At 64.4% G+C, this 24,768-nt stretch overlaps 2 protein-coding genes across 2 annotated transcripts in view; one reads left to right on the plus strand and one right to left on the minus strand.

Annotated features, from left to right (window-relative positions):
* LOC119109939 (telomerase protein component 1) overlaps positions 1 to 24,768 on the plus strand; it is a 117,830-nt gene that overhangs the window by 13,912 nt on the left and 79,150 nt on the right. The window lies entirely within an intron of this gene.
* Positions 155 to 24,049, minus strand: LOC119109559 (chaoptin). Its single transcript, XM_037233231.1, has 9 exons — positions 23,945 to 24,049; positions 15,493 to 16,014; positions 14,215 to 14,314; positions 9,400 to 9,548; positions 8,055 to 8,195; positions 6,513 to 6,659; positions 2,185 to 4,544; positions 1,460 to 1,737; positions 155 to 952 (listed from the first exon to the last, which is right to left on the minus strand). Exons 2-9 carry the CDS (start codon positions 15,991 to 15,993, stop codon positions 510 to 512), a joined length of 4,119 nt encoding a protein of 1,372 aa, XP_037089126.1. The 5' UTR covers positions 15,994 to 16,014; positions 23,945 to 24,049; the 3' UTR covers positions 155 to 509.

Consider the following 24,768-nt stretch of genomic DNA (forward strand, 5'->3'; position numbering starts at 1 on the left):
GCGGTGCGCCGCTGGTGCGTTCACGCCGGCCGGGCCGGCGGCGGTGGTGGGGCCCGGCGAATGCGGCCTGAGCCTCCAGCGGCCGGCGTCGTCCGCTGCCCGCCCGAGCCGCAGTGTCCTCTCCCACCGGCCGGCGGTCCGCGGTGCCCGCCGCGTGGCGCGGCGCCTGGAGGGGCGCGGCGCTCTGGCTCTCGTCACACGGCACAGCACTGCGGCGGGAGCGCGTCACAAATGTCCGACGGCGAAAGCGTCCGACGCCGGCGCGAGAGCACACGCCGCCGCTTCACTGGGTACGTGCGGCCGCGGCGCGCCATCCAGGCGCGCGCTCACTGACACCAGCTCTCCGCGCAGACCGCTCGCGCACACTCGAACCCCGCACGCGCTCGCCCGAGCCTCAGCACGGATCGTCTTGACGCGGACACTCGGCTGGGAGGCGAGCGCGCAACGCGCCGCCAGCGCTAGTGTTCCGGCGCTCTGTGGGCTGGCGTCGCCGCCGGCCGGCCGCACTCTCACCGCTGGTCGTTGTCCGACTCGGGCGGGAAGGTGACGTAGTAGGGCGTGTTGGGGTAGAAGCCGCGCGCCGAGCCGGGCCCGCCGCCGCCGCCGCCACCGCCGCCGCCGCCCAGTGTGCTCAGCGTGCCGTACATGCCATTCTGCACCACGTACGAGCCGGGCGGCGGCGGCCCTAGCATCTTGGCCGACACCAGCGTGCCGTTGCGACTGGAGGGCGCCGGCGGCGGCGGCGGCCCCAGCATCGGGTAGCTGGGGTAGCCGAGGTAATTCCACTGCGGCGGGCCGGGCTTGAGGCAGGTGCAGCCGCCCTGGCCGCGCAGGGCCAGCGGACCGGCCAGCGGGCCGCCCTGGTACTCGCGGCTCGAGTCCCAGCGCCAGAAACAGCACAGCCGGCAGACGCACACGCACACGATCACCAGGATGATGAGCGCCACCACGCCTGCGGTGGAGAGAGAGACGGAGACGGCATTGGCGTCAGATGGCGGCGGGGAGGCTCCGGCCGCGGCTGCCGCGGCTCGGCGGACCAGTCGCCGGCGGGGCGCAGCGGCCGGCCTCGGTCGCCGAACTACGCTCGTGACGTCGCTCACGGGCGGGGGCGTTCTCACACAGCGGTAGCACACTCACACACCATCCCCTCCTCCCCGTGTGACGTCGCTCATAGGCGGAGACGTTCTCGCACAGCGGTAACACACACACCATCCCCTCCTCCCCGTGTGACAGGCGGAGACGTTCTCACACAGCGGTAACACACACACCGTACCCTCCTCCCCGCTTGCCGTCACTCACGGGAGGGGACGTTCTCACGCATCGGTAACACACTCATCCACACACACACGTACGCACACCATCCCCTTCCCCACGCGGCGCTACGCAGACTTAAAACGATCAGCATCTGCGAATTCTGTGAGCACACGACCTTTCAATAACGCGTTCGGTAACGACCCACCTCCGACGATGCCAATGATGAGGGCGTCCATGTTGTTGACACCCGCCTGCTTGGCCGTGTCAGCTTCGGCCTCGTCCCGCTCGGCGCCGGGCTCTGTCTCCTGCGCCGGCCGGCGCGGCGGCAGCGTCCAGATGATGTCCGGCTGGGCGGTGGTGGTGGTCCGCCGAGTGGTGAACGCGATCTCGGTGGTGGTGGTGGTCTCCCGACCAGAGCACGTCAGCCGGGACTCAGCCAACTCCACCAGCAGCCGGCCGGCCAGCTCCGCAGGCGCCTGGCACCTGCCCGCAGAGGCACGGCGTCAGGGGATGGCACGGCGGCAGGGGCGGACACGGCGGCAGGGATGGGCACGGCGCCGCAGGATGGACATGCCGCCTGCGGTGGCATCAGCATACGGCAGCGCCACCACAGCGTACCAGGGGTGGTACGGCCAGTCGTCGCGATGTGACGTGAACGGCCGCGATGGCGCCGACAGGCAGCGCATGCAGTCATTGAGCAGCAGCAGCAGCGGCCAACAGCAGTGCCCTAAAGGACGCCATAATCTCCAAACGTGAGCAGATGGGGAAACCGGTTGTCGAGGGATGTCACATTTGCGCGACATTTGAAAACAGTAAGCTGAGGGGCCTCGTGACTGATTTAAACTTGCGTGAGAAACTGAGAGAGACTGGAACCGAGAGCGTGAGGTGCGTTCGCCTGAGAAGTCACGTGGCACACAGCTGAGTACGCACCGGATGTCGCTGAAGGCGTCAGCCATTGTGCCGTCCTGGCGCTTAGCCAGCAGCCAGCGCCTGAGGGGAGCGGCGTTGCAGTCGCAGTAGATGGGGTTGCTTGGGAGGCCGCGGAGGGAGAGGCTGCGCTGCCGGTCGTCCAACTGACTGAGCAGCTGCGGGCCGACGCTGGTCAGCCGGCTGTCGGTCACGTCCAGCTCGACGGTCGTTGAGAGCGGCACGGGCAGCAGCACCTTGGTGGGGATGCCACCGATGGAGGTGTTGCTGAAGAGGAGGAGCACGCGCGGACTGCTGAGGCCGGCCAGCGCGCCCGTAGAGATGCTACGCACGGCACGGCCGTGCACGCCCAGCCGGCGCAGGCGCGGAAAGAAGGATGGGTGTAGCTGGTCCTGCAGCACCGGCTCCTTCACCTCCACGTCCAGCGCCTCCAGAGTGTTCAGCTTCTCCAGGATGCCCTTAATGTCGAGGTTGGTGACGCCTGGGTACGAGTGCAGCTGTAGCTCGCGGAGGCTCGGCAGGCTCTGGAAGGCGGTCTTCTCGATGCGCGAGCACTTGTCGAGGTGCGTCATGCGCAGTACCTCCAGGTTGTTGAGGTAGGTGAAGTCACCGCGGATGACGTACGAGATGGGGTTGCCGGATACGTCCAGCTCGCGGACGAAGCGCAGTCGTGGCCACACAGTGGCCAGGCCGAAGCTCAGGTTCGGGATCTGGTTGAAAGAGAGGTCGATGGACTGCAGCAGGCTTGGCCGCTCAAACAGGTTCTCGGATATTTTCTGCACGGCATTGCCGGAGAGGTTGAGCTTGCGCAGGTAGGGCGTCTCAAGCACGGGGATGGCGGTGACGCCCGTGCCGGCCAGGTGGAGCTCGCGGGCGGCCTTCGGTTCGTTCATCAGAATCTCTATGGAGTCGGGCGTCAGCGGGTTGAAGGACAAATCAAGGATCTTGACGTTGGCAAGAATGTCCTCCTTGGGCGGGATCGAGCGAATCCGGTTCCCCGACATGTTGACGTCGTCCAGGAAGATAAACTGCTTGCGGAGGGCATCCAGCGGCATCTCCTCGAACTGGTTGTTGGCGAGGTTGATCTTCTGCAGCATCTGCAGCTTCAGACGGGTGAAAATGTCGTCAGGAAGCGCCGAGAGCTGATTGTCGTTCAGCTCGAGCGCCAGGCGCACCAGACCGCTGAACGTGTCTTCGTGCAGCTCCGTCAGGTTGTTGTGGCTGAGGTCGATGAACTGAAGCTGCGTGGAGTTCTGGAACGCCGTCTGGTTGATGCTGGTCATGTTGTTGCCCTTGAGGATCAGCTGGCGGAGGTGCGGCATGTTGGCGTAGTCGCTGCTCGATATCGACTCGATGTTGTTGGCCTCGAGGTCGAGATATTCGAGCTTAGTGGCGTCCGCCAGTAGCTCAGCCGGGAAGAACTCCAGCTTGTTGTCGCCCAGGTTCAGCCAGCGCAGGTTTGAGTGAATCTTGAACGCTGCCGGGTAAAGGAATGTGATCTCGTTCTTGCTGAGATCGAGGATCCTCAGCTCGGTCCCGTCGGACGTGATGTTAAAGAAGTCGGCCTTGAACGTGGCCAGCCGGTTCGAGTCCAGCTTGAGGATGTGCAGGAAGGGCACTCCACTAAATGCGCCGTTGCGCACCAGCGATATGTTGTTGCCGCTGAGGTCGAGCGTGTGGAGAAACGGCAGGTTGACGAACGCCTGTTCCGGCACCTCTTGAATCCGGTTGTTCTGCAGCTGAATGACGTTGATGTTTGTTTCCGAGAATGCGGTGGACTGGACGGCCTCTATCCGGTTGTTGCTGAGATCGAGGTTGGATATCTGCGTCAGGTTCTGCAGCAGGCGCTCCGGCACGCTCTCCAGCCGGTTGTCGCTCAGGTCCAACTCCTGCACCTTGTCGACCAGCTCGAACGCGTCGTCGTCCACGTCGCTGATCTGGTTTCCCTCCAGGCTGAGCTTGCGCAGCTTCGGGAAGCTGACGCGCTGCAGGCGGCTGATGCGGTTGAGGCCGAGGTCCAGCTCCTCCAGGGTTGCGTCCACGCCGGCCATGACGTCCTGGCTGACCGCCGGCACCTGGTTGCCGCGCAGACTGAGTCGCCGCAGCCGACCGAACTCCTGGAACGTGCCGGCCGGCAGCTCGCGAATCACGTTGTAGGCCAGCGACAGCTCCTCCAGGCCGGAGATGCCCGACAGCTTGTCGCGCGCGATCACGCCGATGCGGTTGTGATCGAGTGAGAGCCGCCGCAGGCCGGTCAGCCGGCGCAGTGCCGCGTGCGGCACGTACAGCAGCCCGTTGTCGTCTAGGTTGAGCGTCTCCAGTCGGTCCAGGCCGCGGAACGTCTCCTGGAAGCCGTCGTCGCCCTGCCGAGGGAAGAGCGCCGCCGCGTCAGCCGGGTGGGAACGGTGGTGTCGCCGCCGCTGGGCTCGGGACAGTCAGCATCGCTATCGCCAGCCTCGTTAACCAATGACGTCGTCTGGAGATGGACGTGAGTGCGAACTTATTATGCGGACCGCCATCCGTCTGAGCTTGGTCGTTGACACGTGCTCATGAGGTCGGCTCTCGTGCCGCGGAGCTCGCGGTGGAACTGGTGCCATCATCACATGTTCCCGACTGACGGACCCTCGAATCGGCACCCTCGCATGCCAGCTCCCGGCATAACGCAAATCAAGGTATCATGTCTGGGCAGGAACTATCAAGTGCTACCATGTCGACAGTAACCTGGATACCCTTGATGGTTGGAAGATGTGGGTTTAACAGCGAACAACGTCATGGTTGCAAATAGTGAACTGGTGGTACCTAATTTTCATATGCATCAGCATGCTAATTTTAAGTGCAGCCACAAATTGACAATGCATTGCACAATTTCCTGACAAACAGCGTAAATGTTTGGACCGTCAGTGGCATGCTCGTCAGCTGTTGTCGTAATTATGTTCACGTGCCATACCCGTGTCAGCCGTCGGGTATGTTCGAGATGAAGATCGTACCGGCGTCAGGGGACGCAGTACTGGGAACTGTTGTGACCGCACGCGCACAAGTAGCTCGGCGTGCGTTGGCAGGAAGGACCGCTCCAGTTTCTAAGTGCGGGCCGTCGACCCGCCTGAGGGGATGGCCAGTAGGCCAGTCCGTCTCGGACCTGGTCCGGGAGTCTCCGTGACCGGATGCGGCTCGACCGCCAGGCCGAACGCGGTCCGAGGTGGAGGGGAGGGGGGGGGGCGGTTTGAGTCCCGTCAGCGCCTCAGTCTGTCGGGCGGGCGACGTCCGTGACCTCTGCGCCGTCTCCCTGCCCGTCCGCCGCCGGGACCGCCGTCGGCCCCGGCCCCGGCTCCGGCCCCAGCGGCGGCCGTCCGCTCCTGCAGACTCGCGTGCCGCCGGCAGCAGCCTGGCCCGGCCCCGGCCCCGGCCCCGGCCGTCCGCTCCTGCAGACTCGCACGCCGCCGGCAGCAGCCCGGCCCGTCCCAACCGGGCCCGCTCCGACAGGTACGGCCGGCCCTCCCCGCCGCCCACCGCCAGTCGTATGCAAATGCGGCGGAGCGGCGGCGGCCGGCCGGTCGGCCGGTCGGCACGCAGCGGGCCCGGGACGCGTGCACACGCAGGCCGCCGCCGGCCGCTAACGGTGCCGCACCATCGACCGGCACCCGAGCCCCGGTGAGCTGCTGCTCGTGCAGTCGGGCGCACACTGGGATGCGGCCTTTCATCCGACGTCCCGCCAGCCTGCCAGCCAGTTTATCTGGCCGTTGTGCGCACGTACGCGCAGCGGCCCAAGAGGCGACTGCGCTTCGTCCGCGGGGCGCGGCGCAATGTGGATGACATCGCCGATCCGTGTGCGGCCACTCTCAGGTCCAAGGTGGGCCAACAGAGCCGTGCTCCTCCCCCAAAGAAAAAAGTGAGAAGCAGCACTCTCCTCTTCGCTTGGCCCGGTTTTCGGGTAGTATCTTGTGTAACACATGGGGGCGTTCCCAGCAGACTTTTTCTAAGGCTCGATGCTGGTTTTGTGGAAGGATTGTGACCAGGCATTATTATCACAGTTGTGATAATTGTTCTGACGATCGTCCCCGCCTGGTATGTTAGCTTGCGCATAAAGTGAATGCACCAGACGAGGATGATAGAGCGATTATTCATCCGTTCGATGTTAGGTCCACCATTGCCCACGTTCAAATGTCCATCAAACGGCCATTACTACCACGTGATGTCCATCAAGCGGCCATTACTACCACGTGCGCACAGACAGACCAGTCCGGCTGGCGGACCGACGAGCGTGGACGGGGCGCACCGACCGCTCTGTCCGGACCCGACCCCAATCTCGGCGCGTGCGCCCGCCGGCTACTCACCTGCCGGATCATGTTGACGCCGAGCCGCAGCTCGCGCAGGTTGACCAGCGGCTCGAACGTGCCGGCGGCCAGGTTGGCGATGTTGTTGCGCGTCAGGTCGAGCACCTCCAGACTGGCCAGCGGCGTCAGCTGCTGGGCCTCGATCCCCTGCGGCGGCAGGACCGCAGACATCGAGACAGGACCGCAGGCATCGAGACATGCGGCGGGGGCGCGGTCAGACATCGAGGCGGGATGAGTCGGCAAGGCAGCAAACGTTATCACGAAGGGATGTGGTATGCTGTGAAATGACTAATTGTGATGCTTCGATAAGTTGCGTAGGAATAACAATGATTGCCGCGAGCGCCAGGCGATATCTCCATCCCCAGATATTTTGTCCAATTCAAACACGGCGCTCGCAGCTAGAAATGTAAGACTCTAGGTACTTAGAAACAGAGATTCGTGCCATTTTGCAATGTTTTGAAACATTCTGCGCCGAACTCATCGTGGAGACGGTCAATGACTGCGGGTATTTACGCCGACATCGCGTAAACCAAGAAGGGCATGGTTTCAGTTAGGGACATTTGCTTCGCTTCATTAAGTTTCAAGTGTATCCAAGGCCGGGCTTGGTATGCTGGATACGCTTAAAATAATATAAAAAAGAGTGTGGTGTGCTGCCATCAGTGGATGGCTCGTTGTGTTGCGATCCGACGCCGGTACTTAAACAGCTGTCAGGCACGTCGTGAGGCGGTGTTTTGCGACGTTTTCGTCACTCCCCGCTGCGTCATCTAATTTCCGTCGGTGCTGGCTGCCTCCAAGGGCGGCGCATTGTGACGGGCGGGCCGGCCGGCGCCGAGTCACCCGGGTGTGCACGGCCTCCCGCCGACGGCCGTCGCCAGCTGGCTAACGTGTGGCCAGTCCAGTTTTACCGCAGTCATTCAAACAGGCAGAGCGAGTGGCAGTTATTCGTCTGGCACGCTCTCGGCCGCCCGCCTATCAAGCCTGCGGTTGTGCCGCGGCCCAGATGGGGCTCGGTTGGCCTGCTATACATGCCGGCAGGAAAGTAGCCTCGTGGCGTTTGTTTGTGGCGTTTCCCACGGATGCGCTTGCCCCGTCGCAACTGAAGAGCCTGAAAGCCGACCACCGTTTACCGTTCGGCGAGGCGGGCGACCGCGGAGACTGCGGCGACGCGGCGTCGGTTCGCGCGGCCTCTTTTCCGAGGAGACGGCCGAGGAGATGTCTGCGACCGCGACATGGGACGCGCGCGGTAGTGCAGTCCGCTCGTGAGAGAGACGCGGTCGCCCTCGCCCGCCGTGCCGGGAGCATTCCTCTCCTTCGCGACGCGGACACGGACAACGGCCCGCACTCGGCTGCGTCTTCGCCACGAGCGATGTTTTGAGCACATGCGGGACGAAATGACGCGGAGTTTCTGGTCGGCCCTCCGTCGACTGGTGCGGTTTGTCGCACAGCCGGTGATTGCGTGCTGGGGCGCCATGTAATGGGTGCCGGATTTCACCCGGCTGTTGTGATTTTGAGCCCGCTCGGCTACAGTCCGTCGTGACGCACCTGAATGAGGTTGGAGTGTAAGATCAGCGTCTTCAGCTGCGTCAGCCGCCGGAGTGCGTTCGAAGGTATTGACGTCAGGAAGTTGTTGCTGATGTCAAGATGTTCGAGGTCCTGGAGACCAGCCAGGTCGCTATCGCCGAGCTGTAACCAAAGATGATTTTGTGACGTACAATATGGTGTTGTAGGACTCGTTCATGACGATTATTTTAGGATTCAGTTCGCAAGATTGGGCTGGAAGTTCCCGAATATTCTCATGAATATGCGGTTCACGTGACCCCTTGGAATTAATACTGTGCGGAACATGCTGTACCTAAGCAACATTCAACATTATATTATACCGGCTGACATAAAAACATTCATGTTGACACAAATCACCATCGTTACATGCATTCCAGATCGCCCAATCATTCACCAACCCGCAATCTAACGATGTTGTTCCTGTAAGTTCTCATTAAAGTCAGTCGCATGCAACGGCCTCCGAGTTAACAACAGCCGCGCGCAAAAAGTGGAATCAGTGGACACCTTGACCGCGTTCTGACCACAGCCCCGCTATGAGCTTACACCCGGTAATGACCGACAGGCCCCACAGACCAGCCCGGTAAATGGAGCGTCCATTAGGGTCACCGGGCGGAGACGAGCCAGGCCGGCCGGTCGTGGTAAGACAGCACGGACGGGAGCGGCGACGCCGTGCCGGACGTGCCGTCCATGCTGCGCCCCGGCCCGCCGCCGGCCGGGTCCGGCCTGCGCCCGTCGCGGCGACCGCGCGCGGAACGCGGCGGAGGCGGCGCTTTCTCGCGCCACTTGGAAGCGGCCGCGCCGACTGGGCGACCGATTCCGCGGCAGAGGCGCGGCCGCAGCATCGGCCGCCGCATTGTGCCGATCACGGCGTGGCGCGGCGACTTTCGTTTGACCCCGTTTGCAGGCGGCTGCCGACTGTTTGCCGGCCGGGACGCGCGGCGACGGCCGTGGGAAGCCGGCCCCGGCAAAATGCGCGGGCGCCGCCGCCGCGTCGCGCGCGGCCGTGCCCGACGGTGCCGCGTCACTGTCGCGTCCCCGTTCCTCACGGGCGCCAGAGGTCCGACCAGCGCCGCGCGCTCCTTCCGGGGCGGCTCCAGCGGCCGCCTCGTGACCCTGACCTGGCCGCTGGCCTGGCGAAGGTCGTCCGGCCCGCACGCTGTGCCGCCGGCCACGGTCGTCCGGCGGGCGTTTCGCAGCGTGCCGACGGCGGCTGACCGAGCGCACCGGCGTGGCGCCGTCACCGCCTGTCAAAGTGTGTCGTCTGTCCGGCGGAGGGCGTCGGCTAACGGTTGCCGGCAGATCCCGTCCCCGCAGTCTCGGGGCTCACCTGCTGCAGCTTGTTGTAGGCCAGGTAGAGCCGCTTCAGCTGTGCCAGTCCGGTGAAGGCGCCGAACTGGAACTTCCGGATGCGGTTGGAGGAGATATTGAGGAAGCGCAGCGCTGGCTGTTCGAGGAATGCGTCCGTCTGCACCTGGTCTGTTGACATGCACGAGACAGGGTGAGTCAGCTGGCGGCTTAGAGATGTGACTTATGGGACCGTCCCGCTGAGCAAGGCGCCTACGGTAGGGGGCCCGTCCACAGCTACTGTGTCCTTAGACAGGAGACAGGACGGGCCGGGTCACAACACGTGGACTCAGGTCACAAGACAGGCTGACTCACTGTGGCTTCCGTGACCACCCGGTACGCAGACGAGCAGGAGGCAAGACGGGTCGGGTCGCGGCACATGACTCAGGTCATGGGACAGCCGGGCTCTCAGTTCGGCGTCCGTCTGCCGCGTCGTCGTGCCGCTTGTCAGCCGTTTGTGCAAACGTGACCGGTCGGGGGAGTCGCCCGATACCGGCCGAGTTCGGAGCTCTGGGGCGTGCGCGCCTGTGTGTTGAACGTGCATCTGTGGCGAGCACAGGTGGCTGTGGGGTCGATGGGCCGGAAAACGGAACACGCCCAGCGCCTTTTGTCTGTTCGGAAGCACCGGGGAGGAGAAAACCAGCCATTGTTGCGGCGTTTAAGGTCATGCTGAACGGTCGTGACGTGCCGCTTTGAAGGAAAGGTGGTTTGGCAGACATGTAGGTGTTTTTATTCGTGTTCTAAAAATCACTGCGTGATGTTCAGAAAGAAGGCGATGCTGCTGCCATTATTCTCTGTTGCGCGCATGATGTACTTTGTATGCTCCGCCATGCTTGCACTTTCCCCTTAAATTACGACGCTAAGTCAGTAACCAGGAGAGTTCGTGGTAAGAAGGATATTTACGGAATGCTGGGCGTGTGTTTTCAGGCCTTCAGGCCTTGAGTCGGATATCACCTTGATTATTGTTTTGTTTGCTTTTGTGACGTTAAGTTGATTGGGGTGGAATTGGGGGTTGCTTTCCGGAAGCAACCCCCACTGCAGTCGAGCGCCGATCGAATCCGAACAAGACGGACGGCTGAACACCAATATTGCGATTGAGAGAGGTACTCGGAATTTTTTATTTTCTTGATATATCAACACATGTGGAACCATGTATGTGCGACCAATGATCGACGATCGGTTTCTCCGCCCTAATTGAAGCCTGTTTCCCGTAGCTCTTCATCTCCATTACTGCCATTTTTTATCTGACAGACCGTTATCCCCAACCTTGCCCTGTGGCCGTTTTATGCGCTTCTCTGATAAGGGTGCCAATTATTTTGCCCTGCCCTTTGATTCTGCGTTTACGACTCGCCGTCATAATCCCTATGCGGCGCCACCGCAGAGAGCGTTTTTGCTCGGGCCGCTCTGTTTTTACCACGCGTAACTCCCAGCGTCGGGCCGCAGACCGGCACGGCCAGGCAGGCACCGCCAATTAAAAGTCATAAGCCGGCGCGCGCCGCGCTGCTCCATCGGAGCGGGCGGCGCGGCCTGTGGCCAGGCGCGGCGCGGCGCGGCGCGGCCGGCCGGCCGGACGGACGGCAGCGTGACCCCGGCGGCCGCGGGGTCACGGGCGCCCCGGGCAGCGGGGCGTTGACCTCGGACGGAGCGTGGCCGGCCGGCGTGCCGCACCGGTCCGCCCCGCTCGCTGCCGACCCCCGCAGCGCCAGCAGGGGGTTTGGAGCACGTCACGCGATTGATATGTGCGAAAATGCAGCTGTGCGAATCCAGAAGTGCGGCCTAGCGCAGACAGTGAATAGGCCCGGACTCGCTTACCAATTGTGGTAATATGAGGTGTCTGTGGCGACATGACGGCATCGGATCCGTGCCGCTGTGCTGCGCGGCGGGCGGCTTAGCGGCAAAGGTGACCGACTGTGGCGACGCGACGGCATCGCATCTGCGCCGCTGTGCTGCGCGGCAGGCAGCTTAGCGGCATAGGTGACCGATCACACCAGTCAGCCGATGGCTGGGCCAGAGGTGGAGTGGGACCGCCAGTCGGCTGTGGTGAAGGGCGGGTAGCTGACCGGGCACCGGTCGAATCCGAGCAAGCACTCCAGACGCGTCGACGCTGGCCGCCGGAGAACGCAGACTCCGAGCCAGCACTCCAGACGCGTTGACGCTGGCCGCTGGAGGACGCCTGTGCCATCGGAACTACTAAAACGACAGCTCGTGCTTCAGCGGTTGGGGACGCCGCGTGATATCCCACTTGAAGACCCCGGACACTAGGTGCAGAGATCCTTGATTCCTTCGGAATATTCTAACAGTTTATTGTTATCTATTTGCGTCTCATCGCCAGGCGTCAGTGCCGGATTTAACGCCTCACTGCTGCAGATCTATCCGCGAGATGGTTTTGCAAAAATGCTAGCGGACGCGTCACGGCGTGAGACCGCGGATCGCCGGCCCAACGGATCCGTCGCGGCTGAGAAGTGTGGTGTTGACTTCTGCGCAAAACCACAACCACCAACTCACGTCACTGCTGTGACGTCAGTGGACCATCATGACAAGACAAACGTTAACAATGTTTCCGAAGTTCGTGCTGTAGTTAGTTCTTCCCACACCTTAATGGAACGAACGGTTCGGAATGCTTTTATCGCTCACAAATGCATGCCGGTGGTGGCCAACTAGTTCTTTCTGGATCTAAGCAAGACAGGCCTCAGCCTGCCGTTTTTCGGCAGCATAAGATCAGAGATCAGAGATCAGTCAGCCTTCAATAAATAAGGAGGCACGGGTTAACCAAACATATCGAGGAACCACTGAAATATGTTACGATAATATTCGATGTCCTCTACGTTCCTAGTGGTGTCGATGAGCACTTCATTAACATTGAGTTTTCTCATATCCCGAATTTTGTTCGTCTAGTGCATTGCAAGATATTGCAATTGCGTAATCAGATCATGACAGCATTAATATCGTGAATTCAGAGCCTTAACGTTGAGTTATCGACCTATTGAAGGCGGACAACCCATCGTAAGAACTCTGAATTCATAATGTCGAGAAACCTGGAACTGAAAATCTTTCTTATATCAAGAACATGGATACATCAAGCTAAAATATTTTGGCCAGGCGCAGTGCAAAACGCAGACGTAGGCGCAGACCATTTAGCCAAACCCATAGATACACCGAGTTCGCAGCCAGTATGAGCTGTTAAGCATAAAGATGCGTACGTGTGGGCAGTCGTGTGACGAACAAAACCCGCGCGCATGAAGGCAAGCTTGATGCCATGCAGGACGGCTGAACGTTGCACGCAATACGGTGGGGCGTACAGTAGCACCCCTCGCTGACCATGCGGCCTGCGCCCACCCAGGCAGCACAGCACTGCCGTGCCGCCGATACCCGGCGGCCATGGGCTGGCCAACCACGGCTGTGGACGCACGTCAGCGCAGGGACCGCGCCCGAGACAAGCGGCCCTCCGCTGTTTGGTCGGGCAGCACACGCGCCAGCGGTGCTCACGGGAGACGCACAGCGGCGACGACGCTAGTCAGCTGACTAAGTTGCCATTGGACAGCAGGTTTGCGCACCGACGCTGCCACTCGCTGTTTTGACTGTTGCTAATTTGGTACTATCACAACGGACGTGCCCACCCGCATGGCGGGTGTGTTATGTGCAGCTACTGCGGTCGGGCGCCGGCGGCGCCGCTCTCCTGTCCGCAGGCGGTCGGCCGGTCCGCATGACTGTGCGCGTCACGCGTGGTTGCGCGTGTCACGCGTCACGTACGGCCGGCAGCGGCACTCGGTGCGTGACAGCGTGACGGGCATTTACAGCGTGGACGCTGCAGAGCGAGGTGACATGGCCACTTCGGGACTCACGAATGTGGCTTGTCGGCGGCCGTTTTTTTCGGCCGCATCTTAACTGGGACTTTTTCAAGAAATGGCTTGGCGCTGATTGCACAGACCTGAGAGACTCGGCAGGCTGATCTGCACGGGGTGTTATATGTGTTGGGCTGTTATTTGGAGCTATGTGAAGTCTATCATCGTGAATTGCTCTGTCCTTGCCATCTGAATAGCGAAACAAAGATGAGGCATCAAGAAAAAGCGACGGCCCAATGACTCGCTTCTATCAATACCGCCATATGCTTTCGACGTTCAAGGACATAGTCGCCTTTGGGTGGAGAAATGACAGCGTGCCGGATGACAAGCTGACTTTGCAACAACAACAATCTGTATGCACCCTTGCTTGCAATGATATGTGCTCATTTTCGAGTGCGACCTCGTATTATGGTGCATGACAATCAAAAACAAAATGAACGCGCATTTAGCACGGAACGAGCCGGGTGATTTGGGCTGGCCAGAGTAAAAAACCGGGTTCTTGGAATGCGTGTCATGAAAAGCATGGTATGAGAACCCTAAGTGGCAGAGGATGTGAACGCGTCGTTGCACGTCAGGCTATCGCTAATCCCTTTGCAATGGATGCTGCCAATACCGCAACGCAACAGGACCAGTGCAAAACATTTCCACATAAAAATCATTGTGTTCATGTAGAGCTTAGCAAACATCAAGGCTTTACGAACGCCAAAAACCTTTCAATCGTCACGTATGACGCCGATCGGCCATCTCCCACCCACGCTCAAGGGCGCTCATTGCTGACGACTTCGCGCCAGTCACGAAACACATCGGCGTCCGGCTCTGTGTCCGGCGGACAGCGCCGATCGCTTCCCACGCCAGCGGCGGCCGTCGGTTTGCGGTCACCTCCTGTGCCCTCTCCCCCCCCCCCGTCCCCCGGGCTGGCCCGGCTCCGGAGTCGGTCTGGGGGCCCAGCCACTCACCTATGTGGTTGTCCTGCAGCGTGAGTACGGTGAGCGCGCGCGGCCCGGCCAGCGCACCGCTCGGCACCGTCTCCAGCTGGTTGCCCTCGAGGCGCAGCACCTGCCGGAGAGGGGGTCGAGTGAAGTCAAGTTAGTTCAGAGCAGGTCATATCAGATTAGATAAGATTACAGTACATTACATTAGATCAGATCGGATGAGATCGTATCGGGTCAGTTCGTGTCAGGTCAGGTCAGATCAGATCAGATCAGATCAGTTTACTTCAGTTCAGTTCAGTTCAGATCAGATCAGATCAGATCAAGTCAGGTTGCGCGATTTAATGAGCACCACGGGGCTAACTCGGACGTAGCACTTCGGCCGGAAAACAGAACAAGAAAATGGCGCGGCGAATTGGTGTCGCTCGGACAGGGGTCGGCAGCAGCCGCCAGCAGATCGTCCGAAGGCGAGACTGTTTTGGTGTCTGGTCCGTGACCTTCCCAATGAACCGAGGTGACCCGGAGTGGTGTTTGCGCCGTGTTGACCTCCGTTTGAGCGATGCCCACCCGTGCTAGGTCACCCGCCCACTGGTGACGGGAGAAGGCGGGTGTGTGTGTGTGTGTGTGTGTGTCAAACCAGTAGTGAGCTGGTGGTGCAGTCTTCGGTAGGAGGGCGACTATGGGTCATGTGAGCGAATCTGTCAGCCACGATTCGCGATGCGTTGAAATGTCCTGAGAAAACTTGCAATGATTTTCATTATTATAAGCACTGACATTTTAGTGCATTGGCCTAAAGCACTTCCTAAAGGTGACGATAAGGTATGTCAGGAAACAAATAAAGGAGGGTGACACAATTTGGTGGTCAGTGAATTCTAAAATTCTTTGTTATAAGCGTGAGGGAAAACTTGAGTTGGTGGCGGGACCGGACGGGTTTCCCCATCAGACCTCGGCGGCGCGTGTCGGGGCGTGCGCCGATCAGCAACACGCGCCGGAGAGCGCGACGCGCAGCCGAGAGGCGGAACACACACTGCGAGCCTCGGGCGAACAATGGCTCCGGCGGAATCGAACCGAGCCAGCCGCCGGCGATCAGTTTCCGACCGATTGTGCGCGATGACGGGATGTGCGCTCGAGCCCGCCGGCGGCCGCTGTGTGGCTAATGATCGTCGGCAGTGGTTTGCGCCGGCCGAACGGACCGTTACCGACGGCTGCGTCTCGGGAGCTGCCCACGAGCCATTGTCGGCAGCCGCGCGCCGGGCGGTGCCGCCGCCCGCGCCGCCCACCCGCGCCGCCGGGGCCTCGTCTCACCTGCAGCTCCTCGCAGCCGTCCAGGATGCCCTCGTCGATGACCTTGATGCCGTTGCTGCGCAGGTCGAGGATTTTGAGCCGCGTCAGGCCGCGGAACTCGGACGTCGAGAAGATGGGGTTGAGCTGGTCGCCCAGCTGGTTGAAGCCGAGGTAGACCTCCTCGAGCGTGTCCTCCAGCCCGTCGAGCAGCCGGCCCGTGAGCTGGTTGAGCACATTGCGCGAGAAGTCGAGCTTGCGCAGCGGCACGCTGGCGGCGGTGAACACCTGCGCCGGCAGCCGCTGGTAGCCGACGTTGCGCTGACTGAAGCTGTGGATGGCCGCGCGAAACGGCAGCAGCGGGAAGTCACCCTGGAACACCACGTTGTCGCACACAATGTCGGTGCCGTTTTCGGCGTTGCGCGCGCAGAGGCAGGGCAGGTCGATGGGGTCGGGCAGGGAGCGGCAGGGCGCCTGCTGGCCGCCGGCGGCACCCAGCAGCAGCGCCAGCAGCAGGCCCCGCATGGTGTCGCCGCCCGGGCCGACCTGAAACGGAGCACACCTCACGTCAGTGGCACGCGCGGGCTGCGGCTGTAGGTTGGGCGCCGCGAACAGCTCTGCCGTCCAAAGGTAAAAAGTTCTAAGAGCCATTAGTTAACAGAGCACTTACGCGTTTTTGCCTTTGGACGGCAGAGCTGGAGCAATCGACGTCGCTGGCACCGGACCAGGCACGGCAGGCAAAAGGGCACACAGATAGACAGACGATCCGTCTACTCCCAGTGACGTCACCCTTCACTGGTGACGTCACTGGCACGTCTCCGGCGCGTACACCTGTCGTGTGGCGCCGCTGGTCTGCACCCGCACGCTGTCGGTCAGTGCGACCTCGTGCTCTACAGCGCCGTTCGCCGTGCAGTCCGGACCCAGCCATTTGGAGTCGGGCTGGCAGGCCGTGTCGAGCGCACTCAATCCGGCGAGTGGCGACGCTCAGTGGGCAGCGCGGCGAAGACTGTCAAGGTGGCCGACCCCTTAGCAATGGGTTAATTGTGGCTGGTTGCGCCGCGGCCTGGCCGGTCAGCTCGCCACACGAGACGGCCCCGTCCGCGCCGCTCGAGCCGGGCCGGCGCCGCGCGCACGTCCGCGGCCGGCAGGCGACGCCCGCCAACGGTACCGTCGACGTGGGAACCGGCCGCCATAGGAACGGCTCGCTGCCCCCGCGGCCGGAAACGTGGCCAGGCCGACCGGGTACACCGAGCGCGGTACACTGACATGTCTCGCCGCGGGTGGCCCTCAGCGGCCGTATTCTCCGCGCTTTGTGTCCACCACGCGCCGTTCTTTCTGAGCACCACGTCGCGAGGAGGTGTCGCAGCTCGCGTCCGACAGCGCAGCTCAGGCCCGCGGAGGCGTGCGCACCGTGGCGGCGGTGTTGCCCCGTGTCGCCGACAGAGCCGAGACCGAGCGGCGGCCGCGGGGCCGCGCCGCGTCGGCGGTTACGGGCGGACCGAGCTGGCGGCGGCGGCGGCGGCGGCGGCGGCGGCGGCGTGGCTGGCCGGCCTCCGGTGTCGACCGTTGACCCCGGCTGGCGAGGGCGGCGCGCGCGCTGGCGGCGGCCGATCGGCACTCGCGTCACGCGGAGCCGCCGGCGGTGTCGGCTCATGGCGCGGACCGGCACCGACCGCCGCCGACCGGTCGGGTCGGGCTGGCTGGGCTGCCGGCGCGCTGGGGCCCGCTCACGTGCGCCCCGCGGGAGGCGCCGGAGAGTGGCTGGGCAGTTCTTTGATCTCCTGCTCCGTCGGTGTGGCTGCTGACCCGCGAACTCAGCGCGCAAAGCTGGCCTGTGTGACATGCCGCTGGGACCAGCACTTCCAAACAAATGTCTCCCAGCCTCTACTCGCAAACGCGCTCCCAGCTCGCGATCGTGCCGCTTCAGCCTGGCTTGGGCGACCACAGCGCTGCCGGCAGGAGGCAAGCCGAGCCGGGCCCGCCTGACGGCCGCATTCCGAGCACATTGTTCCGAGCGCCGGCGGCCGGAGGCTGCCGGCCGCCAGCGCGATCGCCGCCGCCGTCTGAAAGGAGTCGGCTCCCAGCTGAGTGGGTGACGGCGGCCCGCACACTGCCGGCGCCCGGCCAGGCCGACAGACAATGGTCGAATTAGCCGTCCGCACATTGCTGTCTTAATTCGTGCGCTTGCTTGCGCGGGACGTCTGATGAATGAATGGGCTGGTGGAGATGTCCGGTGTCAGAGGCAGCGGTGGGGCCAGGGCGGTGTGGGCGGGCGGAGACATCGGCGGCTCGGCGGCTGCTGTGCCTTCGGGGGCGCGGGGAGTGGGACACCTGGGAGCTTCTGATCATCCGACCGACACCGCTTCCTCCCCGATGGCTCCAGCTGGCCACGCGGAATCAGCTGACCCTGTGATCGCTTCGCCCGATAACACCGCACCTGATCACGCCATTCTCCCGCGTAGCGCCGTTGATTACCCCGCCTGATAACGCTGACTCTCCGACTATCTCAGCCGATCACATGACCTCTCTGATCATCCCAACCGATGATGCTACCAGTCGGATCGACCCACCTGACGGTCTCCTCGACAGCCGTTTGTCCCCCCCCCCCCCCCCTCCTTCCGCAACAGCGCCGTCTCTCTGACCGCCCCACTGCCGGACCGGACGGCCGGCCCCTGCGGCCGCTCCGGCCGCTCCGCCCGGGCGGCCCGGCCCGGCCCGGTCCGGCAGTGTGCCGATTCCTGTGTGAACCTGAGAGTGCGGGCCGGTGCGGACCGGAGCGCCGCAGCGGCCGGCCGACGCCGGGCCGCGGTCTGGCCAGGCTGGACCGCGCCGCTGCCCTCCACTTCGGACGCCGTGGGCGCCACGCCAGGCTCGCCGCGTCGCCATGCGCCATGCCCGCCGCCTCCTCCCCGTGACTCTCAGCGGCGCGCGTCGTATCAGCCTCCATCTGCGTCTCCGTTATCGTCGCCGGCCTTTTGTTCACGCAATTAGTGAACTTCCCGTTGTTTACGCCAGCACGCTCGCCGACATTCCTTCGAGAACGACGCGTTCGGTGGCTGTGGTTTCCTCCCACCCGCTCATTGTGCGAGGTCGCACACCTGGAGCCTGCGGCACAGGAGCCTGGCCCAGAACTCCGACCAGCAGTCGGGGTCATGGGCTAGGCCGGCGGGCGCGCCCAGCTCCCACGCCGTGTGACAGTCGTCGGAGCCGGGTCACGGTCCTGGCCGCGTCCAGGCCGGCTCGCGAGCGCCGGTAGCATCCCGCCGCCCTCCACAGCCGTCCGGCGGCGGTCAGCACACACGCGGCCCACCCGGCCGGGCAGCCGCTCGCCAAAACAGATCGGCGGTAAACGCTCGGTCGTTAGACCCCAACACGAGACAGAAAGAAAAACAATTGTCCCTGGGCCCATCCTGGCGGCCATTAGTCCGGGAGCGCCGACGGCTGGACCGGCGGTCCCCGGCCGCTGTCCGCGCTCGTAAAAACGGCCGACCGTGAAGCTGTGCGTGGTGGCCGGCGGCGGGCTCATTGCCCTCTCGGCGGCGGCGGCGGCGGTGATTTCCGCGCGATCGCGCCCCTCGCGGCGGCGCGCGGCCGGCCCGCCGATCCGAGCCGGCCGGGTCCGTCTGACCACGCCCTGTTTGGCGGAGCCCCGCTGGGCGGGCCTGCGTCACGGCCGCCAGACGGAGCCGCGTCGAGGACGATCGTGACTGGCCGGCGGCTCGTGACGTGCGGCGAGAGGGAGGGGCGCTTCTGGAGGCGGCGGGGGGGGGGGGGGGGGGGCACGTGATGGATTGCCCGGGGAAACGCCCAGCTGAATACAGAAAGGTACAAAGGGCTGGCATTGTTTGTCCGTGCGCCGGCGGCCTGTTTTGTACGCCGCGCACGTCGTCTGCCGTTGCGGATCGGCGTCGGCCGGTAGAGCTCCGTCTCAGCCGTGACGGACAGCATCCGCGTGGTCCGCGCGGCAGCCGAGCGGGGTGGAGTGACCCCGGCCGTGCGGAGCTGCCACGGCGGGCGGGGCGACCCGGCGCCGGCCGATCGGCCCACATGACACGGCTGGCGACGGTGCTGGTGCGGCGTGCGAGCTCCGGCGCGGCGCCCGAGGACGGCGCCCGCGCAGCTCACGCCACGACCGCCGGCCTCCTCACGGGGTCGTCTCGGCGCGCCAGACGGCGCGGGGCGACGCGGGTCAGCCGTCGACCCAGGCGCGCACTTTCACCGCCGTTGGACGCGGGTGCGACGCCTGACGCGTTCGGGAGCCATTTTGAGGCGGCTGTAATGAGGCGGGCGTGCGTATTGCCTCGTTATGGGAGACAGGCCGTGGTAATGGCGGACACTTCCGGCGCTCGGTGTGTAGGAACGGTCCGGCATGGTGGCTCGCCAAGCGTACGGTTTTGCTCTGGCTGTGGGCATTGAGAACGCACTGTTTTGGCGACGCCTGAACAGGCCCGTTTATTGTGTCTTGTGCTATTCCCTAACAACTTTTGGGAGTCCTTTGGACCGTGTAAGGAGTTTTTGTCACTTTGTTACTTTTCTTTGTCTGCCTTTGAAGTCGTGGAGGCTGGCGGATATTAATGTAAAGGAGGCGTGACGAGCGATTGTAGTATCTGGCGCATTGTTTTTGCCTTTTTTCCTTGTTGATCGCTCGTTTCAATCACCATTGTGCCTACATCGTGTTCAGTATCATGTGTGCTGATAAGTTGTTAACTTCCTGAACAGCTGCAGCTCGGGGACTTATCCAGCAGATTTATGAGGTGACCCCGGTGGAAAGACGTGGACAAAAGACCACTGTGACTTCGAGTAAGTTGCCTGGCGTTCCGTATCGCAGAAATGTCCGGCAGATTCGTGACGCGCCTTTTGCGACCGCGTCACCGGTCAGATGTGTGCGGCGAAGACGCGCTCGACTGCAGCTCGACACGCTCCAGAACAGCCGGCCGCGCGGGCGGATGCTCGGTGTTCCTAGCCTTGGGCATGCCGGGCCTGGCCGGCCCGAACGGAGCTATTTGTCACGGCTGGCGGGCCGCGCCGCTGACTCCGGTGAGCTGTTCGCCCTGTGCAGGGCACCACGCCACCGTCTCCGGCTCTGCTGCCTTCAGCTGGCTGATGCGGCGCGCCGCTGACTCGGGGTCCCGCTACCCGGAGCTGTCCGAGGCCGCGCGCTTATTAGCCTCCGCTTGATCCCGGGTCAGGCTGCGCGATCCGTGACGAGGGCTGACACGGCCGTGCTCCTCAGTCGCGCCGGTTGTCCGCGGGTTTATCGTGTTTGGGACGCACCGTCGCCGAGCGTGCCGGTGGTCGGACCGAAGCCCGTGAGGCTCTCTCGCACTCCGCCGGCTGAGCTCGATTCGGTGCCGGGTCGTATCGGCGGCCCAGCCTGGCGTCCCGGGCACCGGCCACCGGCGGCGGCGGGCGCCGTCCGAAGCCCGACGCTGGGAGTGCGGCCGACCGCGGCCGCTACGGCAGGCGCGGCGGAGAGCCGCGCAGCCGGGCGCGCTCGCCACCATCGGGCGGCGGCCGCGCGCACGCGACCGTCGCACGCGCCGCGCGATCTGGAGCACGCGACACGGCCGCCGCGCCGCGCCCAACTGGGTCAGCGGCCGGCCGGCCGGCGGCGGTGCCAGCAGATGGTGTCGCGCGCGCGCGCCTCCGGACGTCTCTGTTTGGGGCCGGCCCGGCGGCGCACCAGCTGGCCGCCGCCACCGCCGTGGGGGTCCCGTCCCGCACCCGGCCAGGCTGATTACATGGGAGTGCTCGGCTCGGCTGGTGCCTTCCCCGTCTCCTCAGTCCGGCGGCTCCCTCCATCGTGCAGATAGAGCGGCGGCGGCGGCGGCGCACACCTGTCGCCGGTGTTTTGATCGCCGCCGGGCGTGGCGGACGGCCTGGCCGACCGGGCCGTGTGTAGCCGGACCGGCGGCGGTGCCGGGAGGCGTTCCGCCCTCCTAATGGCCGCGGCCCGCCACTAATGACGGGCCCCGATCGTTCGCGGCCGGCGCGAGCGGACGACGCCGGGACGCATCATCAGCCGACGGTGCCCTCCCCCCTTCCCCGTCCTCGGAACTAGGGACAGCATCGGGCTGGCCGGACCCATTCCTCTAAAAGCAATCCCATCTCAGGGTATATTATGCTCCTGTGACAGGGCTGTGTTCTTAAAGGAAAAGTTCTACCCCGGATGCGTGTTAGCTCCGTGAATGGATCTGCGGCGCAATTCTGCGACCTGCGATCTTCGGGACGTCGGTCAGCTGAGGACGTTTGACCAGCTATAGGTCGGCGCGCGCTGCCGAGTGACTCGTTGGAGCGGCAGCGATCGGTGCCGCCCGATTGGCTGACGGCACGCCGCGCCACGCCGGCAGTCCTGTCGTCGCATCACCCGCAGCTGAGCCGGGGTCTTATCGTCCGTCCGCGGTGAGATGCGCCGGGCCGGGGCAGATGGGTGGCGCGCCGTCACCGGCCCGACACCTGACACCGCGCGCTGTCAGCGGCCGGCCGCCGTCGCCCGCCTGCCGCGGCTGCGTGGCACCCGTGTCAGCGCGACGGCCTGACCGCATCGCCCCCGCCCCGGAGCTAGCCGGGCCCGTCGGTCGTCTTGTGCGCCGGGTCGATGCGGGAGCCCGCCATCGGCCGGACGCCCTCTGACTGCCGGGCGGAGGCACCCGGCGGCCGCGGACCGGGTCTGACGGGACCCGCCAGGCTGCGGCGCCGCCCCCGGCACCCGGCGGCCGCGGACCGGGTCTGACGGGACCCGCCAGGCTGCGGCGCCGCCCCCGGCACCCGGCGGCCGCGGACCGGGTCTGACAGGGCCAGCCAGGCTGCGGCGCCGCCCCCGACACACGGCGGCCGCGGACCGGGTCTGACGGGACCAGCCAGGCTGCGGCGCCGCCCCCGACACACGGCGGCCGCGGACCGGGTCTGACGGGACCCGCCAGGCTGCGGCGCCGCCCCCGGCACACGGCGGCCACGGACCGGGTCTGACGGGGCCAGCCAGGCTGCGGCGCCGCCCCCGACACACGGCAGCCGCGGACCGGGTCTGACGGGGCCAGCCAGGCTGCGGCGCCGCCCCCGACACACGGCAGCCACGGACCGGGCCTGACGGGACCAGCCAGGCTGCGGCGCCGCCCCCGCACACGGCGGCCACGGACCGGGCCTGACGGGACCAGCCAAGTTGCGGCGCCGCCCCCCGGCACACGGCGGCCGCGGACCGGGTCTGACGGGACCAGCCAGGCTGCGGCGCCGCCCCCGCACACGGCAGCCGCGGACCGGGTCTGACGGGGCCAGCCAGGCTGCGGCGCCGCCCCCGACACACGGCAGCCGCGGACCGGGTCTGACGGGACCAGCCAGGCTGCGGCGCCGCCCCCGCACACGGCGGCCACGGACCGGGCCTGACGGGACCAGCCAAGTTGCGGCGCCGCCCCCCGGCACACGGCGGCCGCGGACCGGGTCTGACGGGACCAGCCAGGCTGCGGCGCCGCCCCCGCACACGGCGGCCACGGACCGGGTCTGACGGGACCAGCCAGGCTGCGGCGCCGCCCCCGCACACGGCGGCCGCGGACCGGGCCTGACGGGACCAGCCAGGCTGCGGCGCCGCCCCCGCACACGGCGGCCACGGACCGGGTCTGACGGGACCAGCCAGGCTGCGGCGCCGCCCCCGGCACCCGGCAGCCGCGGACCGGGTCTGACGGGACCCGCCAGGCTGCGGCGCCGCCCCCGGCCACTGGGCTGGCGGCGCTGCACCGCTGCAGTCTCCGGAGACGACGATTGTGTGTAGAACACCAGCACCAGCCGGGCCGGGCCTGGTCGGCGCACGCTGAAGGCGATCGGCTGAGGTTGCGGCGGCGGAATACTGCAGTCACTAGCGGACTGGGCTGCGGTTCATCTGCGCTGCCGGGAGAATGTTGATGCTGTTTGTAGCGTGTATCGTCGGGCGGAGTATAATTGTGGCGTGTTGTAATTGGTGGTTTATTTTACGATGCATTTAACGGGTGTGGTCATTAGCATTGCAATCTGACGTCAGGTGTAGCGGGAAACCGAGCACAGCTGCACGCTAGTCGAGGAACCGCACCGGCGCGATGGCTATTCAGGGATAATACTGGGCTACGCGTCCGCGTTATAAGCTTGCACCCTGAAAAATGGAAGTAAGGCAGGGGGCAACAAATAAGACTTCAGCAACAATATGCGGTTCCGTTGTGTCCAGCATATCATTTCTCAATGAGAGCGGGAGGGAAGGGCCAGGGAGGACATTGCAGAGTTACTTAATGCTTGAGAACGATCTGATGCATAATTACAGTGCATGCTATCCCAAAACCACTCACGGAATGCCGTTTTCCGGTCACGGGTCTGCCCATGCCCGATATGGCTTCACGCCTGACAAAATTTCACGACGTATGTTCGCTTGGGAGCGTTTTATGACGTTGCACCGGAGATTGCTCCACGTCGCGTCCGTCAGGGCCATGCGACCATGGCACCGACCCGGCCGGCTCACCTCCGGCTGGCAGTCTGCAGTGCTGCGGGTGTCCACGGGCGGCGGCGCGCCTCTGGCCGCCCGACTCCGGCTCCGGTCCTGCCCGCTCCCGCCGCGCACACTTCACCACGGCCACCTGCGCGCTGCCGGCTCTTCGCACTGCCGCACCGAGCCGCCCGTCTCGGCCGACGCGCGTCCACACGTCACGTCCGGCTCGTCCTCGTATGGCGCGTCCTCGCGTCCACAGCTGGCCAGTCCAGCTCACCGCCCGCAGCCTCCCCGGCGTCGGCTCGCTCCCAGACTGCCGGCCGGGCGGCGGCGGCCGCCGCGCCCGACGGCGCCGCGGCTCCTCTGGCCCCGCCCCTGCGCGCCCCGGCCCGGCCCGGCCCGGGCGGTCTGGGCCGCCGCGGCCGGCAACGATGGACACGGACGGAAATGGACACGGGGACTCCGCTCGCTGCAGACATCATCCGACGCACCTGCTGGTGACATTCTGCTAAGTCTTTTAAGTGGGAATGCGGTGGAGTGCTTTGCAGATGTGGCTTAATGAATCAGAATCCCCGCCAGCTTGTTGCGAGCACCCTAATTACGCTACCCCGCCAACTTGTCCCACGAAGCTTTGTCGTGAGGGAGCTTAAAATTTCGCAGGACATACCCGCCTGATCCTCTTTTGGTCAGTTGCAGTAGATTGTTCTCACCGAGCCAATTATCAAACTCTGGGACTGGAACGCAAACCTTCAAGTCCGCCACAGTGTAGTGGCTGGGCGGCTGTCTGAGCTTCACCAACCGAGGTGCAGGAAGACGAATGTAATCAGGAGCACTAAATTTGTGGGCCCGAGTTACAA

The sequence above is a fragment of the Pollicipes pollicipes genome, unplaced genomic scaffold, assembly GCF_011947565.3.
Source record: "Pollicipes pollicipes isolate AB1234 unplaced genomic scaffold, Ppol_2.1 Scaffold_7231;HRSCAF=8579_pilon_pilon_pilon, whole genome shotgun sequence".
Lineage (NCBI taxonomy): Eukaryota > Metazoa > Arthropoda > Thecostraca > Pollicipedomorpha > Pollicipedidae > Pollicipes > Pollicipes pollicipes.